The following is a 21680-nucleotide window of genomic DNA, read 5'->3' on the forward strand; positions in this document are numbered from 1 at the left end:
TGATTCAGCAATGGACCGTGCTTGCTTCTGCTATGTGCTGATTTGTTCTGTTCCCGTTGCTACATACATCATTTTGGTGACATCCCTGCGTTATCACCTGTTCATATGGAGTGTATTTTCTCCAAAACTTCTCTACGAGGGAATGCATCTGCTTATCACAGCCACCCTCTGTGTGCTCTTCACAGCCACAAATCAGGCCAGCCACACAAGGGCCTGGATGAAGATGAATGCTGGAAAATAACAAGCTTTTAAAGTTTGCTGTTTGAATCATGGATTTGAGTATTGAAGCATCTATTCAATGCAAGATCATTTTTAAGAAATGAATCCTATGAAGTTGATAAACAGCTTCAGTTGAACTTGAATTTAATTAAACAGTAAGTAGTTTAATAAAAGATTACTTCAAAATACAGAATGTATTGTATTTTCCCGATTGATCATCTTAGAAACTTCTGAAATTTTAAGTTCTTCTAGATAAGTTATATGTTTAAGTCATAAACAAAAGGATTGATCTTTGTCTTGGAGTGTGGGATCTCAGCAAGGTACAGGAGCCCTGTGGGGAGAGGGACAGATTTAATCCACCAAGCCCAGGTACTTTTGTATATGAGATGTGCTTGTTAGTGTTGCTGGCATTTGGAATGAAAACTAAGTCAATTCAAAGAAATTATTCATTTGAAAATAATCTATTGTGTGTTAATATAACATTTTTAAGAAAAATAACTTTTCCAAAACAAAAATATTTAGTGAGAATGTATTGTCATACAGTTTTGTTTGTTTTGTTTTGGTATCGGGGAGCAAACTCACGACCTCATGCTTGCAAAGCAGGTGCTTATGCTGCTGAGCTAAATCTCCAGCCCTGTCATACATTTTTGTAAATCTGTTTAGCATTAGGCTCAATAGAAAACAGTTGGATCTGCATTTAATCTGTTGTAACTTACGCTTGGTTAAAAAACAAGAAGCAGGGCCAGGGATTTAGCTCAGCGGCATAAGTGCCTGCCTGGCAAGCGTAAGGTCATATGTTTGCTCCCAAGTACCAAAAAAAAGTACAAAAAGCCAGCCTATACAGACCTCTGGGTGGAACAAAAGCAGAGTGTCTGCATTTATTGTGGGTCTTCTGTTCTGATACAATACTTGGTCATCCTTCTGTTCCCAGTTACAAGCTTTCTATGGAATTACCATCATGATTTGTGATGTGTATGTTTCGTTCTGTAATTTACACAATTGATTGGTTTTGCTTCTGAAGAAAATGACCCATAGCCCACCCTTGATCCTTCCCACAGCTGAGTTCTTTGAATTCTTCACTTTCTTTCCTCTGCTTGCAGGATGAATTTTATGCCCTAATAATTTTGGCAGAAAAGGCTCAAGATCCTGAGTCCCTGAATGTTCTTTAACATTCTCCTAGCAAAGTGGCCAGGTCAGCAGCTTTTCCCCTGGGAACATGGGAACTGCTGTTCTCCATCATCACCTGTGGCTGTGCATGATTCAAGATCAGACTGAGCTCCTCTCTCACACGTGACTTACTTTACTGTTTCTCCTTTCTTCTTCTCTCTGTCCCTTCCCTCTTTGCCGTACTTCTTTCATCTTTGTCTTTGCAGATCTTACTTTATCCTTCCTCTCTGTTGTTTTCTGTGTAGTCATTGTTTTTCTTTCCATTCAAAAATTTCCAATGAAAGTATTTCTTAATATACAGATAGTTAATACCTAATTTACAAATATGTAAGATTTTTATCATTTTGTAAAATTGTTCTTTTTTCTCTTAATCACAGCATATCTCCCACTTAACATCAACATTGCATTATGAAAATCTGTGATTTCTTGCTAAGACACTTTCTGGTCCTCTATTTCCCATTATTTTAAATGGAAGCTGGAATAATCTGTTGATGCAATATGTCTTTTTCCGAAAGTGTAACCAAACAGCAAAACACGTTAGCTTACAAACTCTTAGAAAGGTCTGTGCTAATCACAGACAGTGCCAGTGGTGACAAACAGGACTTCCATGCACCACTTGAATCTGTTGGTACCTTTCAGTGTCTAAAGACATAGAAGTCTGTTCGTTACATTTGTAAAGCAACAAGAGAGTTTTCCCACTTATATATATTGTTGTTAAAGATAACATTTATTGAGTTTTAGGGAAAGATACATGCAACCTATGAATTTACATGTTAGAAAGGCCTTAATCTTTTTATTTTTAAATTGTATTTTAAAGAGACTAAAAAGATAAACAGTGAAACTGAGTATCAAAACAAGTTAGTGGGACAGTTAAAACAGTTGATACATTGCATATTGTTGTCTTCATAGTAGTTATATAAAGCCTCTTCAAGATAGGCATTATATCTTGTCTAAACAATATTAACATAAAACATTCTTTTCAAGGAGCAAATAGAAACCAGCTGTGTAATTATCCTAACTGACTTGCATATATATATATATTTTTTTCCCTTTCTTCCTTTCCCATTTCCCAGTTTGTCTTTTCTTTTGAACAGTTTTGTTCCATTTCACAGTATCTATTGTACATTTCAAATCCTATTTACTTACTCAGTTTCTCACACTACTGAGACAATACAATTTTTACACAGATGGGTCCAATTAATTTCACTTACGAGTATAGTCTTGAGTTGCATCCATTTATCTATAAGAGTCTTCAGTTTATCCTTCTTTATAGCAGAGTAGTATAAAAAGACCACAGCTTTTTATCCGTTCCATGATTATGAGCATTTGGATTGTTTCCAAGATTTAGCTATTACAAATTGTGCTGCTATAAACATGGGGGTCCATATATCGCTGCATATGATGTTTTTAATTCTTCTAGGAAAATATCCACAAGGAGACTAGCTGAGTCAAATGGGACTTCAAATCTTAGTTTTTTGAGGAATCTCCACACTGATTTCCACATTGCTTATACCAATCTGTACTCCCACCAACAGTGGAAAAGGGTTCCTTTTTCCTCATCACACCTCCAGCATTTGTTATTGGTTGATTTCTTGATGAAGCCATTCTTTCTGGAGAGAGATAGAAACTTAGTGTTTAATTTGCATTTCTCAAATGACCAGTGATGTTGAATATTTTTTTCAAATAATTATGTCCCATTTGTATTTCTTCATCTGAGAAGTGCATATCCATCTCAGATGTACATTTTTGAATTAGGTCTTTAAATTTGGGGAGTCTGATTTTTTTTCAGTTCTTTGTATGTTAAAAATAGAAGTTCTTTGTCTGAGGGACAATTGGCTAAAACTTTTTCCCACTTTATGGTTTTTCTTTTCACTCTGTTGGTGATTTCTTTTGATGTGAAAAGCTTTTTAATGAGATGAGATCCCAGTTATTGATTCTTTGAGGTACTTTCCATGCGATTTGGGTTTTGTTCATGAAGTCTTGGCCTATACCTTCTTTCTACTTTCTTTTCTAGTAGATTTAGTGTTTGTCTTAATATTTGGGTCCTTGATCCATTTTGACTTTAGTGCATAGTGGTAGAGATGATCTAGTTCTAGTCTTTGGCATTGTCATGATTTGTATTTGGTTGTCCCCTCAAAGCCTCAAGAAGTCATGGGGGCAGTCTTCTAGAGTTTGTGATTGATTCATTGTCCAGTGCTGGGATTATGGATATGAATGCTACACTAGCTCTAGTGTGACTAGTCTTCATACAGTATAAGGCACAGGAAGAGTCTTCTCTCACACTCCTCCCTTTTTGCTCTTGTTGCTTTTGCTGTCTTCCCTCATCATGAAGGTTGCCCATGCCATGTGCCCCCTCCCTTAGAGTTAGCTCATTATGGATGAAATCTCCACAAACTGTGAGCTAAATAAGTTTCCCCTTCTTTAACTATGAGTGTCTGATATTTTGTCCCACCAATGGAGAAAAAAAAAAAAAAAAAAAACAAGACAGGCATATAGAGAACCAGTTTGTCTAGAACCATTTATTAAAGAGGCTATTTTTCTCCCAGTGAACATGTTTGGACCCTTTGTCAAAAATAAGGCTTAGTGTCTTTGTAGTTGTGTCTGCATTTTCTAAGCTGTTCCACCAACCCTCAGGTCTGTTTTTTTGCTTGCTTTTGCCAGTACCATGCTGATTTTATCACAGTAGTTTTATAGTATAATTTCAAGTCGGGGATTACGATGTCTCCTGCCTTGCCTTTGTTGCCCAGAATTGCTTTGCTATTCTAGGTCTTCTCTTGTTCCAAATGAATTTTAGAAATATTTTCTCTAGTTCTGTAAGGTATATTAATGGTATTTTGATCAGGATGCATTAAATTTGTATAACAATTTTGAGTGTATGGCCATTTTCACTGTGTTGGGTCTTCCTACCCATGAGCAAAGGATACCTTTCCATTTTCTGATACCCTCTTGAATCTCCTTTTTTAGAGTTCTGTAATTTTCATTGTATAGTCTTTTACTTCCTTTGTTAGATTGATTGCTAAGTTTCATTCTTTTGGATGTTATTGCAAAGGATATGGTTCCCCTAATTTCTCTCTCAGAGAGTTTATTGTTTGTATACAGGAATGCTATTGATTTTTGAGTGTTGACTTTGTATCCAGTTATGCTACTAAATTTGGTTATTAAATCTTAAGGTTTTTTGATGGAGTTTTTGGGGTCTTCTATGTAGAGTATCATACATCTGCAAATAATGATAATTTAACTTTCCTTTCCTTTTTTATTCCTTTTATTTTTCTCTAATTGCTCTAGCCAGTGTTTCCAGAACTATACTGAATAGGAGTGGTCATAGTGAGCATAATTGTCTTGTTCCTGATTTTAGAGCAAAAGTTTTCAGTTTTTGTCTTAGTATGATGTTGGTTGTTGGTTTCTCATAGATGGCTTTTATCAGATTGAAGTAAAAACCATGTATTCTTACTTTATGTACAGTTTTTATCATGAATGAGTGTTGAACTTTATCAAAAGCCTTTTCTACGTATATTGAGATGATCATGTGATTTTTACCTTTAACTCTGTTGATCTGGTGTATTGCACTTATTGATTTGCATATATTGAACCATCCCTGCATTCCTGAGATAAATCCCACTTGGTCGTGGTGCATAATCTTCTTGATGATTTGCTCCATTCTGTTTGCTAATGTTTTATTGAGGATTTTGGCATCTATGTTCATTAGGGGAAATTGGTCTATAGCTCTCTTTTTTCGTTGGGTCTTTCTTTGGTTTTGGTATCAGAATAATACTTGGTTCCAGGAATGAGTTAGGGAGTTTGCTTCCCTTTCAGTTTTATTAAAAAGTTTGAGGAGTATTGACATTAAATCTTCCATAAATTTCTTAATAGAATTCAGCAGTGAATCCATCAGGACCTGGGCTTTTCTTGGTTGGCAAGTTTCTGATTATGTTTTCAATTTCATTAACTGATATTAGATTATTCAAAATTTTTATATGTTCTTGATCTAGTTTTAAATTGGCTTTTTTTTGTTACTGAGTTGTGTAAATTCTTATATATTGAGGATTGAAGTTCTTTTTCAGGGATTTTGTGGCTATTTTCTCTCAATCTGTGTTTTTTTATTGGTTTTCAGTGGTGTCTCTGATGAACAATTTTTTAATTAGACAGAAATCTAATTTACCAGTCATTTCTCTTATGGTTATTGCTTTCCGTGGATTTTCTAAGAAATCTTTATTCAATTAACAAAGGTGTTTTTTCTAAAAGTTTTAGTTAAGCCAGGAATGTTGATGCTGTAATCCCAGCACTCAGGAGGCAGAGGCAGGAGGATTTTTGCAAGTTAGCATCCAACCTGGGCTACAAAGTGAGTTCAAGGTCAGCCTGAACTGTATCATGAAACCCTGTCTCAAAAAGACAAAAAAAAAAGTTTTAATTGTAACTTTTGTGTGTACTTACTTGTCTCATGTTGGTCTCTGTGGCTTAAGTTCTTTTCCCTTTTCTTTTTTTCTCTCTTCCCCTTTAAAGTAGATAACCATCTATTTTGGTACTATTTGATGAAGATGATTTTGCTTTCTCATTGAACTGTTTTGGGTTTTTTGTCAAAAATGAGTTGCTGGAATAAGTGTGGGTCTAATGGGTCCTCTTTGTCTTTATACTAGATGCAAACTATTGTGATCACTGTGTGTGTGTGTGTGTGTGTGTGTGTGTGTGTGTGTGTATGTGTGTGTGTGTGTCTTTTTTAGACAGGGTCTCATGATACAGTTCAGGCTGGTCTTGAACATGCAACCACCCTCCAGCCTCATCCTCCCAAGTGCTGAAATTATAAGGGTGCACTACCATGTCCGGCTGTGTCTGTATATTAAATCTTAAAATCAGATAGTACAAGTCTTTCAACTCCATTCTTTTTTTTTTTTCAAGTTTATTTTGATATCCTAGGTGTAGTGGATTAGTAACTGATGGTTAACTTAAACACCAGCTGAATTGAATCAGCATGGTGCTGAGCATCAATGGCCCACCCAAAGACTGTTACCAGCATAAAAAGGAGACCTGGAGAGGAATAAAAATATTAAGGGTTCTCCTAAGTGTTGTCGTACTCAGCTGTTATCATTGGAGGAGCTGAGGACCTCACTGTCATTGAGAATGGCTGTGGTACTTTTGTGGGGAGCCCTGGTCCTTATTTTGAGCATTGCTTCTTGTTTCTAGTACAGAATGCTCAACCTGCTAGCACAGATTTTCACCCTGCTGGCATTCAAGCTTCCACTACTTCCAAGACTTTCTAGCTTCCACTGTTGACCTTTGGGCCTTCCCAGCACAGACTCATGGGGTAGACTTGCATGGTCATTGTCATAGACTCTAGATTTTCAACTGAACTCGTGCAAGTTATTGCCATGGAATCTAGGCCTTCTGCTGGGTTTTCTAGGACTTTAGTGTTGTGGACAGATTTCCTGTACTTTCTTTGTATTTAATTCTGGGTGACCATTATAAATAATACTATAAATTATGTGTCCTGTATGTAATTGTTTTTCTTGCAACCCCTGACTGCAGTACGAGGTCCTTTGAATTCTCACATACATTTTACAATCAGTTTATCAAATTCTGTGTATAAAACTTGCCGAATTATAGCTGGGATTGCATGAAATCCATGGGTAAATTTGGAGGAGTAGATGCCTACAATGTTAAATTTCATACTGTAACCATAGCACAGCCTCTGTATGCAGATCTTCTATAGTATCTCTCAGTGATGTTCATCATTTCCAGTACAGAGCTCTGCAAGTTCTGCATTAAATTTAATCTTAGAATTTTTTTCTGGTATTGTCTGATGTTGTAGATGCATTTTTAAATTCTATTTCCCAATAGTTTATTGATAGAATATAAGAATATAGTTGACTTTTGTTTATAATGACCTTGTATCCTGAGACCTTGCTAAAACTCACTGAGATTTCTAGTTAGTTTTGATGGTTCCTTGGGATTTTCTACGTAAACAACCATGTCATCTGTGAACAGGAACATTTTCACTCTGTCCTTCTGGGTTTTGGGGCTTCATATTTATTTTTTTTGTCTTACTGTACTGCACCAACCTCCAGGACAGTGTCGAGACTAGTGCCGAGGGTAGACCTTCTTGCCAACTTCTGTCTTAGAGCAGGTGTATTGAGTGTTTCTCTACTACTATGATCTCAGGACTTTCAAAGCTGCCTTTATCAGGATGAGAAAGTCTCTTGTCGTAGTTTGCTGATTTTCAGTTTGTTTTTTATCATAAGCCGGTATTTACTTTTGTCAACTTTTTTCTGTATCTGTTAAGTTGATGACATGACATTTCTTCTTTATTAATATTGTTAAATATATTGATACCAAAGGTTCTGTAACATAAAAGAATGTTTCAAACTGTTAAAGATGTGAGCCAGGCTATAACCAGCTCAGATCTGGAGGCAGAGGCCAGCCCCACCACTATACAAATGCCAGCTGCTACCAGAGAGGCTTTCCACCACTGGTAGCCAGTGCAGGCTGGAAAAAACAGTAGCCAGTCCCATACTAGTGCACCCAGTGGCCACTGTCAGATACTGGTAGCCAGCACTGACCAGGAGAATCAGTCATGCTTAGGAAAAATTATAGCTAATGTGGAAAGTGCCTGGGACCCCACTACTTGCTTGTCCAGAAGAACCCAAGAAAATGTCAAGATGAAGAAGCAAAAGGCAGTCTCTGGCCTCCAACCCAAGTAGAGAACAGAAATACTATCTCAGGTAACATAAGAAATGAAAAGCAATAAAAGAATTGCTAAGCACTTCTAAAAAAGACATAGATAAAAAAAATAGATGAGCATAGAAAATGATGGAAACCTTAAATGAACAATACAGGAAAGAACTACAAGACATGAAACATTCAAAGAGGTACCCAGGAATTTTAAAATTTCATTGAACGCTAGCAAAACTGCTTGAAAGAAAATGAATTTTAAAATTTCATTGAAAGCTAGCAAAAGTGCTTGAAAGAAAATGAATTTTAAAATTTCATTGAAAGTTAACAAAACTGCTTGAAAGAAAATGAAGTTAGACTTTCAGACCTTGAAGACAGGATTGCAGCTTGTGATCATGAAAGGAAAGATCTCTTAAAAATAACAAAGAACCAGGAAATAACAATTCAACAGATGTAAGATGATACAAAGAAAAATAATTTAAGGATAATAAGGGTCAACAAAAATGACACAAAAAGACTATTTACAGAAAATAGTCTATTTACAGAAAAAAGACTATAACAGAAAACTTCCCAAGCATGGGAAAAGGAACTGACATACAGATAAGTGAGGCATAGAGAACTCCAACTAGCTATAACCAAAATAAATCTACACCTAACATGTAATAATCAGGATCCCAGAAATTCAGCACAAGAACAGACTTTTAAAGGGTGATAAAGAAAAGAAACATATCACCTATACAGAGAATTCCATCAGAATCACAGCAGACTTCTCAACACAAACCATCAAGTCAAGCAGACCTGGAGTGAAGTGCTTCAAGTCCTGAAAGAAAACAAACTTCCAACCCAGATTGATGTAACCTGCTAAACTATCTTTCAAAGTTAATGGAGAAATAAGATACTTTCATGACAAAGAACAGCTGAAGGAATTCATGACCACCAAACCAACCCACAGAGAGTGCTGAAGGATATTCTAGAGAGAGAGAGAAAAGATGATCATGGTTCCAGGAACAGTAGCAGAGAGGGTTCACCAAGCAGTGCAGGCAATTGAATGGAGGGGGAAAATGGGGAACCAGCGGCAGGAGGATAGCATGGTACAGATTAGCTAGTGCTTATTGGCCATAAATATTAATGTAGATAGCCTCAACCCAGCAATAAAAAGCAGAGTAGATCAGGAGACAGTATCCATCAATATGCTATATACAAGAAATACATTTGACTTGAAAGAATTCATGGACTGAAGATCAGAGGAGACAATATTCCACATGCCAGGGACCCAGAAAAAAGCAGGAGTAGCTTGCCCATCAACCACAGAATGGGTAGGAAAGATACGGTATTTTTATAAAATGGAAAGAAGCTATAAAGAAGAATAACCTTGAGGCTCTCATAGGTTAATGGATGCAACTTGAGATCATGCTCATGAGTGAAATGGTTTGGATTCACCTGGGTAAACATCATGTTGCCTCCCTAGTATAAAAAACTGAAAGAGTGTGGGATTCAAAATGTATAATAGATACTGTGAAAGTGAAAGGGGAAGAAATGTCTAAAAAGAGAAGACAAGGGCAAGGGATTTAGCTTAGTGACATAAGCACCTGCCTGGCAAGCACAAGGTTATGAGTTTGATTCCTGATACAAAAAATTAATTTAAAAAAGAAAAGAGAAAGAAGTAACCATCATGAATCTAGTATCATGTTTTGAAACCCTGTATTGTTTTCATTGTTCTGTTTAGTTTGCTTTTATTCTGTTTCGTTTGATTTTATTATATTTGATGCCATGGACAGCTATTTCAGTGATAACAAAACATATTATGGTAGCCATTATTGATTTCCTATTATTTCAAAGATCTGTGCTGCTTTCATTGTTTTGTTTTGATTTTATTCTATTTTGTTTTGTTTGGTTGTATTATTTTGATGCTATAGACTGCTCCTTTGAAGATAACAAAGAGACATTATGGTAGCCACTGTTGTTTTCCTGTAGTCTTGTTTTGAAGTCCTGCGTTGCTTTTATTTTGTTTTGTTTTGATTGGTTTTATTCTGTTTTGTTTTGTTTTATTTTATTATGCCTGATGGCATGGGCAGTTATTTTGAAGATAACAAGAGGTAATATGGTAGCCATTATTGATTGCTTTTTATGTTGTTGTAAACTCCTGTACCATGTTTGTTATTTTATTTTCATTGACTCTATTCTGTTTTATTTCATTTGGTTTTATTCTCTTCAAAATAAAAATTTAAAAAAAAAAAAAAAAGATGTTAGCCAGAACAAGGGCCAAATCTTGGGAAGTCCACATAGCTCCCAGTCAGGCAGTCAGATGGTTGCTAGACCAGAGATGAAAGCATTTTTATAATAAAAATTTGGGAATGCAGGTATTAGTTGTTTCCATTCATCCCATATTGGCTATAGGTAAGAGGAACAGAACTATGAAGCAGAGTCAGCAAGTAATCCATAGGGAAATACCTGCTGTTCTGGATTGGGTGGGATGGAATAGGATTTCATGAATCTGAGATGTCAGGATGTGCTTTGAATCAAAGTTGTAACATATATCCAAGAATATGAAATGGTCTTTTATACTTACCCCTGGCTTGTTCACAATTAACCTCCTCTCATCTTGCCTGACTCTTACTCTTAATTAAATTTAGGACATTTCAGAACTTTTTCAATATGATGGTAACTTTTTAAAATTTTAAAATGGCCTTAATTTCCTGGAATAAACTTCATGTGGTTGTGACATGTTGCCATTTTAAATACTGATGGATTCAATTTGTTAATACAGCAATGCCTTGGTTCACAAATGCTTCTGTTTGCAAACAATTTACTTCACAAACAAAAACCTTTAGCAAAATTTTGCTTCTGTTTGAAAGCTCCACTTTGGCTTACAAACACAACCACAGCCATCTTCCCCACACCAACATAAATGTAGCTATCTTCCCCAAAATCATATAATAAATTAAGTTCATAAATCAAGATGCCACTGAATTTAGTTAAGAATTTTTACATATTCATGATGGATATTGATCTATTACTTTCTTGTTGTTATAGTTTGGATCCTGAATGTCCCCAAAGGCCACTTGTTAAGGTTTGGCTCCCAGTCTGTGGTATTAAGAGGTGGAGACTAGAGGAAGAAGGTCAGGTCACTGGGGACGTGCCCTTCAGTAGGACCTCAGCCCATCCCCCTCTCTCTTTACTTCCTAACTACCATGAAGTAAGCAGCTCCTCAGTCATGTGCTTTGTCCCTGCCATGATGTACTGTGTCACCACAGCCCCAAACAGGGAACCAACCATGGAATGAAACCCAGGAAACTCAGCCAAACTGAGCCAAAGCAAACCTTTCCTCATGTTAAATTGATGATCTTAGGCATTTTCTCACAGTGGCAGCTGCCTGACACACCTGTCTTGTCTTCTATTCCTAAGAAGACCTCATAGAAGGTGGGAAAGCATCCCCTCCTATATGTTCTGAAAGGTTTTAAATACATTTTATTTTTTCCATAAATATTTTATAGAATTTTCTAGTAACACCATTAGGACCTGAAGTTTTCTTTGTGGGGAAGCTTTGCATTACAAAACTTACCATTTGATACTACTGTAGTAAGAGTTCCAGCAGGGTGCAGTCACACGGACCTGTAATGCCAGCTACTCAAGACACTGAAGTAGGAAGATCACAAACTCAAAGTGAGCCTGAAATAGTGAGTGAGCTCCTTTCTTAAAATTTAAAAAAAAGGTTTTGTTTGCTTTTTTTTTCTGAGAATTCAACCCAGGGCCTCCTCCTTGCTAGTCAAGCACTCTACCATGAGCTACATCCCTATCCTAAAATTAAAATGGTTTTCTACTTTGACTGGTGTCAGTCTTGGTAAATGGTATTTCCTAAATTATATTTTTTTATTTAATCCAATTTGACACAAATTTGGACATAATATCCCCACATTATCTTTTTGATAATTCCTGGTGAATCTGTAATGATACCCTTTCTTTCCCCCCCCATTATGGTGTCTAAACCTGTTTTGCCTCTCTTTGTTTCTCGATCATTGCTTCTTTCTCAGTCACCTTTAGCCTCTATCTCTGTCTCTGTCTCTTGTTGCCCTGTGTACCCCCCCCACCATCATTTCTATTACTTTTGCCAGGAGTTAATCTAAGAATCAATTTTTCCTCTACTGTTTTTTTCTCTTATTTATTTCTATTATTAGCCTTATTTCTATTTTCTCCTTTGATTTGTTTTTTCTACTTTGTTAAAATAGAAATTTAGGTTCATTAGGCCAGGAATATAACTCAGAAGCACAGCACCTGCCTGGCAAGTGTGAGATTCTGAGTTCAATTCCCAATACCAAAAAACAATAATAATAATGAAATAAAAAAAGATTTAAAAATAAGTGTACTTTAAATCCTTTCCCACAAATATGATCATTTAAAGCCATGTACAGTATTTTTCCTAACTGAAGGAGATGAAACTTTCTTCATACTCTCAGAGTGCAGCACATTCTGACCAGATGGATGGGAACCTCCTCACACATCAAGTCACTTCCCAGCAGACACCAACTGGGTATTTTATAACTCACTTCAAGTCTGACAATATTGTGAAAACAAAAGAAAAACTAAAATGAAGGCAGCTTTTAAAGAGACTGAGACCATGGAGCACAGAACTCTCCATTCAGCTGTAGCCTGGAATATGAGAAGTGCTTCCTCTGCCCTAGGACTGCAGGCATGGAGAGCAGCAGGACAACCAACTACATTGTGTCTAATGGTTCACAGACTGTACTAAGAAATAACTAGTCTCTTGCTGTGGCCATTTCCACTCTGTCAGTACATTCTTTGCCCTGTCTTCTGATGGCAGGCACTGTGCCTGCCTTTCCAATCTTCAACAGCCTGCATAAACTTCCCTATTTCTCGTCTTCCTCACAGGATAGATTCAGAGACCTGCACCTGTGTTTCCTGAAAGTTCTATGTATACCAGCAGTTTCTGAGTTTAGATTGATCAACATTACTTACCCAAGACTAGGCTGTGACCCTTCAGATTGGTAGCTCAGTCTCATAAGACTGTTCCCACCTCCGGCTCCAAGTGCAGCCCTGCAGTGTGACCTGAGTTTTTCTGCGTGCTACAAATAACCTCCCTCCTTGGAATCAGTGATTTGCTAGCATGATAACCTGGAAGAATACTCCATTTGCATCTATTGGTTCTTTATAAAAGATATAAAAGAAATAACCAGTCCATGGTAGAGATGGATACAGAGAGGGTGCAGAGCTTCTGTGCCTCCTCTAGGAAAGGTGAAGTTTCTGTCACTGGCCGAGAATTCTTAGCTCTACATAGTTGGAAATCAAGATATGGGCTCATTCTTGAGCCTGCTGATGACAGGCACTGCCATCCACCTTCATCTTTTGAGTCCTCTAAAGGGGAAAGGGTCCTGTACTGGTTTCTAAGATGTTACAAATCAACTGAGAGTTCTCAAGCCATACAGAAATCACAAATTGGCAAAGTATAGCCCTTCTAGAGTTAATAGCCCTGGTTCTTTAATGATAGCACTAATCACTCTTTGAATTTTCAATACCTTTGCTTCTTAGAGCAAGCAGCTACTAACAGGACTCTTCACATTACTAGAACGGGCATTTGCTGGCAATTCTCCATATTATTCTTCATCATCCTTTGCTACCAGCCACCTCTGATATCACCAGCCTTGGCTGCTGGCAGCTTTCAGCACTATCCACCTTTGGCATTACCAGCTCTTAGTATACCTGTTCAAAATGCTCTATGTGAGAGAGAAATCAAAATAGGCCAAAAAAATTTATATGTATATATATATATATATCTCCTGTGGAAAACGCTTTTTTTGGACTTAATGCTGCAGCCTAAAGAATGGTGCACAGACTAAACCTGCTAAGAGTATGACAAATTATTTATAAAGGAAAAAAGACAGGCTCTTATATGCACAATGTCAGACTTTCTATTTGGTCCTGAATAGGCCCCAGACCCCCTGAAAGACCTAAGGGTGACTGCAAAGAGACAGAATCATATGAAGTAGGTCTGTGCCAGAAGCTTGCTACAGCCAAAGCAGAGGCATTGGAGACAACCTGCAAAGAAAAATAAAAGTACATCTAAGGGAGCATGAGGCCTTGCTCTCCAGTCTCATTTTCATATCTGAATATGAGGCTGTGGACCTTCCATGTCCTCTCTGGGATGTCTTCCCCCAGCGCTGTAATTACTATAGCTTTTGTGGAGGGTGAATTCTAGCTCTTCCCTGAGGCCAGGGTGCAGGACTTAAAGCTCCAGCCCTCCAAACTGCTGGTCTTTTCCACAAGGACTCTCCTCAGGCCATCTAGGAACTCCATCATAAGTCATCTTAGCACAGGTTCAGGTGTGATCAGAGGGCTTGAAATAAAAGACAGTCCCAACACTAAGGAAATTCTAAGGATTCTACAAGATAGATCAAAGAAACTACACAAGACCAAATATCTTTCAAAATATACCATCATATACATATTTCTCCACACTTTTATGGACTTTATGTATTGCATTTTTAGTATGCATTTTGATGTATTGCCTTACTACTTTTATGGCAGAATTTGATCTGTCTTGATGAATAGTCCATATGCAGTTGGAAAAACATAGATTTAATAGTTGCTTGGTATAGTGTCTTATACCTGTCAATGAAGCCAAAATAGTCGGTGTCATGAGGTTTTTCTATATTCTTACTGTTGTGGGGTTTTTTACTGCTTATTCTATCACTACTGAAAGATGGTTTCCAAGACTTCCTATAATTGTGAATTTCTGCACTTGCTTCTTAAACAAGTTTTGACTTCAAGTAATTTAAAAATCTATTAACATACTGATATTTGTCATATCTCCCTGGTATATTAACTTTCTATGTCTATGAAATATTCTTCTGTGTCTCTGGTAGTATTGCTAACTTAGAATTTTGTCAGATATTAATAGTCATTCTAGTCTTATGCTAAGTGCTTATATGATGTATTTTTACTCAATTTCATTCTATACTATAAATTTATGGTTCTTTGTATTTTTTTTACTTGGGTTCTATTTTTGCCAGTCTGAGCATGCTTGCCTTTTAAATTATTTAATCTCTTTATATTTAATATACTTATTCATTTGAATGGATTTAGGGCTGCCATCTTTCTGCTTGCTTTTTTTTTTTTTTTTTTCTGGTCTTTTTCCTTTTTATTGGTACCAGGGATCGAACTCACGACTGCCTGCTTCCAAGGCAGGCGCTTATGCCGCTGAGCTAAATCCCCAGCCCCTTGTTTCATTTTTTGACACTGTCCTTCCCATTTCTCCTTTTTGCCTTCTTTGGATTACCTTACAAGTTATTCACTATTCCATTTTATCTTTGCCATTGTCTTTTTAAATAGATTTTATTTTAGAGCAATTTTAGGTAAACAAAAATTTTTTAAATATAGTTGTCATACACCCAACTGTACCCCTTTTACAGTTTCTTCTGTTACTAACCTTCCAATTAGAATGGTGACCTGTTGCAATTAGTTATAATTTACACAAATATTCAGTGTAATGTATGTTCTATAGATTTATGTTTAATGGCATGTGTCTACCTTTGCAGTATCATATGGAATAGTTTCACTGCCTTAAACCCTTTCTGTGTTCCTTCTGTTCATCCATCCCTCCTTTGAACTCCTGGTAACCACTGATCATTACTGTCTTCATTATTTTGTCTTTTCCAGAATGTTATATAGTTGGAATCATATACTATGTAGCCTATCAAAACCCCTGTGAAGGATTTGATTTGCACAAAGATTCAAAATAAAGACAAGGGGCTGGGGATTTAGCTCAGCAGCATAAGTGCCTGCCTTGCAAGCAGGCAGTCGTGAGTTCGATTCCTGGTACCGATAAAAATGAAAAAGACAAAAAAAAAAAAAAAAATAAAGACAAAGAAAGTTCTGCAGATGAGGAGCTGTGTGAGATGGCCAGTGTTCTCTGTGGAACGAAAAAGGCCACAAGTCCAAAAGCTCATAGCTTTTATTGGTATCAATCAAGGAGGTGAGTGGTGGTCACTGCAGAGTGCCAGGGAAGAGAAACTTCACAGGCTTCAGCAGTAAGGACAAACACAGCACTTTTGTACCAGGCACAGAGGTTCTCCAATTGGCAGTGCAACAGATAGCTTGATTTATGCAAGGCTGGTACCTTTAATGCCAGGAAGGTATAATCTTTTGTGAATCCTGTGGCCTCAGCTGAGATGTTACCTCTTGTCTTAGCCTTGGAATCTCACAGGCTCTTGCTCAAGCCTCCATTAGAGCCATAAGCATAGGAGCAATTCTCACCTGCGTGTTGCCGTTTTCCTATTGATGAGACTCGCCAAGCCTTGGTCAGACTTAGTAATAGTCTTTTGTCCAATTAAGGGAACATCTGTTTAGCCATCTTGCATATCTCAGTTAACAGAGTTGAAGGAGAGGTCAGGGAAAGATGGGGAAAAGGGGCTTCATTTTTCAGGGGAGTGCAACTTGGTGATCTTCCACAGTGGCCTTTATATATTGTTTTTTTTTACTTAGCAATATGCCTTTTAGGTTCATCCATGTGTTTTCATGGCTTGATAGTTCATTTGTTTTTAGTGCTGATAACATTCTGTTGTCTGGATTTAACAGTTTATTTACCCATTCACCTGCTGAAAAATGTAATGAGTTGCTTCCATGTTTTAGCAATTGTGAATAAAGTCACTATAAACATCTTTGCTCAAGTTTTTGTCTAGATGCAAGTTTTCAACCCCTTTGTATAAATAACAAGCAGCATGATTTCTGGTTCATACCTCAAGACTGCTGCTTTTTATTTTTTTATTTGTTTTTCATTTTAGTACCAGGGATCAAACTCACAAGCTCGCATTTGCCAAGCAGGCACTTGTGCCACTGAGCTAAATCCTCAGCCCAGGACTGCTGTTTTTATTAAAAAATTGCCAACTTTCTTCCAGGGTGGCTGTACCATTTTGCATTTTCACCAACAATGAATGATAGTTTCCATTGTTCTATATTTGTGTTAGTATTTGCTGTTGTCAGTATTTTGGACTTTAACTATTCTAATAAATGTGCAATGGTGCCATATTGTCATTTTAATTTGCCATTTCCTAATGACATGATTTTGAGCATTTTTTTACATGTTCATTTGCTAATCATATATCATCTTTTAGAGGATGCCTGTTGACTCATTTTTAATTGGATTATTGTTGAATTTTCACAGCTCATTGTATATTTTCGAAACCACAGCCCCTTATCAAGTATTTGATTTGCAGGTCCTATCCTGTGTGTAACAGACTTTGCAGAACAAAGATTTTAATTTTAGTGAAGTTCAACTTAATAGTTCTTTTCTTTATGTATCCTGCTTTTGATTTCCTCATCCAACCTGAGGCCACCTATTTTTTCCTGTTACTTCATAGTAATTTTATAATTTTTAGTTTCATACTTAAGTATATGACCCATTTTGAGTTGGTTTTTGTACAAAGTATGAGGTCTATGTCTAGACTTTTGTGTGTGTGTTGGTTCCAGTTCTTCAGTAGCATTTGTTGAAAAGTGATCCTTTCTCTATTGATTTGCTTTACTCTCTGTCAAAGGTTGGTTCACTGCAGCATAGTTTCTGTTTGGAATATTCCACAAAGATGCACATGTCAAAGGCTTGTTCCTCAGCTTGAAACTATTGGAAAGTATTGGAAACTTGGGGGACTAGAGGATCTTTCAGCCATTGGGAATACACATTTGAAGGGGATTATGGGGCCTTGGGCTCTTCCTCCTTACTTCCTGTTCATGAGGAGTGGTTTTGCTCCACCACATATTCCTGCCACTTGCCACCACAGAGCATCTATGAGGACGACTAGTCATGACTGAAACCTCCAAAACAGCCAAATTAAACCTTTTTTCTCTATAAATTGACTGTCTCGGGTATTTGTTACAATAACAAAACTGACTGTCTCACTCTTGAGATCACAAGCATGTATTGCCACATTCTCCTGTCCACTTTAGAATTAGGTTGGTTTGTTGTTGAGTTTTAGGAATTCTCTGTCCATTTTATGTATGAATTCCTTTACAGATGTGTGACTTAGAAATATTTTCTCGCCATCTGTAGAATTTTATTTTTTTTAACAATTATAGGTTTTAAAATTTTTTATTAGTTCATGTTTGTGGTACATAGTTATTATGTTTATTGTAAGGAGAAAGGAAAGGTACATAACACCACTCAGTTCTTTTTATTCCCCTTCTCCTCTCCACCCACCTTCATCTCAAAGTCTCCTCATTTATAAAAAAGCTATCTTCTTCTATTGTCTGTCTTTACTTTTGCTCTTTAAATTATTTATACGTTGGGTTTTCCATATAAGAAAAGTTACACAATACTTAAGCTTAAGTGCCTGATTTGTTTCAGTTAATGTTATGGTCTCAAGACACATCCATTTTACTTCAAATGACTCAAATTTATTGAGAGAGAGAGAAAGAAAGGACAGAGATACAGAGAGAGAGACAGAGAGACACAGGAATAGAGATTTTGGTTTTAGTAGTGTGGCCATTTTGAAAATATTAGTTCTACCTTTCTAAGGAACTAGAGGTATCTTTCCATTTTCTGATGTCTCCCTAGATTTCCTTTTCAGTGTAGTATAATTTTTGTTATGCATGTCTTTTACTTCCTTGGTTAGGTTACTTTCTAAGTATTTAATTTTTCTTGATGCTATTGTGAATAGTATTGTTTTCCTAATTCCTTGCTTGCTAGGTTAATTGGTGTATAAGAATGCAATTGATTTTCGTTTGTAGATTTTTATATCTTGCTAATTGCTGGATTTATTAGTTCTAGGTGTTTTTGGTAAAATTTTTTGAATATAAATAGTGATAATCTTACTTCTTGCTTTCCTTTACATATTCCTTTTATTTCTTTCTCTTGCCTGATTGCTCTGTACTATCTTGAATACTATATTGAACAGAAATGATGATAGTGAACAATCTTATCTTGTTGTTGATTTTAAAGGGAAAATTTTTTGCTCTTCCCCATTTAATTGGATGTTGGCAGTGGGTTTGTCATAAATGGCTTTTATCAGATTGAAATAAACCTATTTTCTTCAGGGTTTTTATCATGAATGGATATTGGATTTTGTCAAAGACTTTTTCTGTATCTGTTGAGATGACCATGAAATTGTTATCTGTTTATGTGATGTATTGCATGTATGGGTTTGTATATATCAAACTATCCTTGCATTCCTTGGATGAAGCGTACTTGATCATGATGTATGATCTTTCTCATGATTTGCTACATTCTGTTTGCCAGTATTTTATTAAGGATTATTGTGTCTGTGTTCATTAAAGAAATTGGCCTATAGTTTCCTTTTTTCTTTGGGTCCTTGTCTGATGTTGGAATTAGTGTAATGCTAATTCCAGGAATGAGTTTGTACATACTCCTTCCCTTTCACTTTCATTATACAATAAGGAATATTAACACTGGATTTTTCCCTGAAGTTTTTATAGAGTTTAACAGTTTGTCCATAAGGTCCTGGACTTTTCTTGTTCTTAGTTGATAGATTTACTGTTACTGCCTAAATTTCATTACCTGTTATTGAACAAGTTTTTACACCTTTTTTGGTTCAGCTTTGGTAATTTATATATGTCTAAGAATCTGCACATTTATTCTAGGTTCCTCCATTTGTTGGATCACAAGATTTAATACTATTTACTAATAATCTTCTGGATTTCAACAGTGTTCATTTTGTTTTTGCCTTTTTCATTGATACGGGTCTTTCCTTCTGCTAAGATTGACTAAGGGTTTATCTATTTTGTTTATTCTTTCAAAAGTGAGCTCTTCAACTCCTTAATTCTTTGTATTTCATCTCAGTGTCATTAATTTTCTGCTCTGATCTTTATGACTTTCTTTTTTTGTTCTTTATGACTTTCTTATGACTTTGTTTTATTGTATTTCTTTTTTTTTCTTTTGTGGGTTTTTGTTTGTTTTTGATCTTGTGGGTTTGTTTGTTTTTGTTTTGCACCAGGAGTCAAACTCAGGACCTTGTGCTTGCCAGGGAGGCACTTGTGTCTCTGAGCTATATCCCTGACCCCACACTACTAGTTTTGGATTTAGATGTTCTTGTTTTTCTAGGACCTGAGGTCTCATTATCTGTTTGGTCTTACTTTATTTTTCTAATATAAGCATTCATATAAACTTCTCTCTTAGGACTGTTCTCATTATGTCACATAAGGTCCAATATGTATACTGACATTATCATTTGATTCCAGGGATTATTTAATTTCTTCCTTCAATAGTTAGGAGCGTAGCTGGGGATTTAGCTCAGTGGCATAAGTACCTGCCTGGCAAGTGCAAGGCTGTGGCTTCAATCCCTGGTACAAACAAAACAAAACAAGACTGAGGACTTAGCTCAGTAGTAGAGCATTTATACAGCAAATGTGAAGTTCTCGGTTGAGTCTCCAGTCTCCACTACAACAAAACAAAACACTTGCCCAAATAGTCAGGAGCATGTTATTTAATCTTTATATGTTTACAAAAATTTCTCTGGTTTCTTTTGCTTTTGATTTCTTTTTTTCAGATAGTATACAGGTGATAATTTTGAATCTTTTGTGTTTGTTTAAGCAAACTTTATAGACTTATATATGGTCTATTTTGGGGGAAAATTTCTTGTGCTGCTGAGAAGACTGTATTCTATTGGGCGGGGTGGAACATGCTATAGATATCTGTTAAGTCTGTTATTTGATGATGTGGTCAAACTCTGATATTTCTTGTTGATTTTTTTGTCTAGTTGATCTATTTGTGAAGTGGGATATTGAGATCTCCCACTCTGATTGTGTTGATATGTATTTGATTTTTTTATGTCCAATGGTGTTTGATTTATGAAGTCAGATATGCCAGTTTTATATATTTATATATATATATATATATATATATATAAAATTATTTGCCTGTTGATTACTTTTTTTCTGTTTTTTGTTCATTTTTGTTTGTTTTTGTTTAGCTGCTTACTCTGTTTGATTTATTCATTCTGTCAGACTTTTGGTGTCATTGGCTTCATTATCTTATAGACTTGAGAGTTTTTTGGAGTGCTGTTTGGTGGTCATGAATTTCTTAAGGTGTTCTTCATCATAGGAGGTCCTTATTTCTCCATCAATTTTGAAATATAATTTAACAGGTTATATTAGTCTGGATTGAAGTCATGTTCTTTTAGGGCTTAAAACACTTCACACTCTCCTAGTCTTTTAAAGTTTGTGTTTAGAAGTCTTCTGTAATCCAAATGCTTCACTTTTATAAGTGATTTTTTGCTTTTCTTGGAGAGCTTTTAACCTTTGTCCTTACGTTGGATCTTTGTAATTCTGACTATCATATGTTACCAGGAGTTTCTTCTCTCGTTGTAATGATTTGGGGTTCTTTATGCCTTGCTTACCTGTATGTTCAGTTCATTCCCTACAGTTGGAAAATTTTCTGCTACTACTTCTATAGACATTTTTATTCTAAGCATACTATCCTCTGATGTCTCCCTAATTCCAGTTAATCTTAGATTAATCTTTCTCATATATCTTACTGTTTTAAGATGTCTCTGAGTATATCATCTTGTGCATAATTGTCTTCCAGATCCAACGCTGTTTCCTCACATTGGTTGCTTCTACTGTTCACATATTGAATGAAATCCTTTATCTGTGGAATTTCTGCTTGACACCTT

The 21680-nt window shown here is 36.2% G+C and overlaps 1 protein-coding gene across 6 annotated transcripts in view; it reads left to right on the plus strand.

Moving 5' to 3' along the window:
* Pigg (phosphatidylinositol glycan anchor biosynthesis class G (EMM blood group)) overlaps nucleotides 1–21680 on the plus strand; it is a 78200-nt gene that overhangs the window by 25717 nt on the left and 30803 nt on the right. For 3 of the 6 annotated variants that reach the window (XR_001200175.2, XR_001200176.3, XR_010040823.1), the window contains exon 13: nucleotides 1–374. Coding sequence is in view for 3 of the 6 variants with exons in the window: in XM_003465016.5 (XP_003465064.1) it covers nucleotides 1–241 (241 nt within the window). In the remaining 3 variants the exon portion in view is untranslated. The other 3 variants (XM_003465016.5, XM_063230031.1, XM_013147358.3) reach the window with 2 other exon arrangements.

The sequence above is a fragment of the Cavia porcellus genome, unplaced genomic scaffold (assembly GCF_034190915.1).
Source record: "Cavia porcellus strain 051 isolate PalLab524CR breed Dunkin Hartley unplaced genomic scaffold, mCavPor4.1 scaffold_18, whole genome shotgun sequence".
NCBI lineage: Eukaryota > Metazoa > Chordata > Mammalia > Rodentia > Caviidae > Cavia > Cavia porcellus.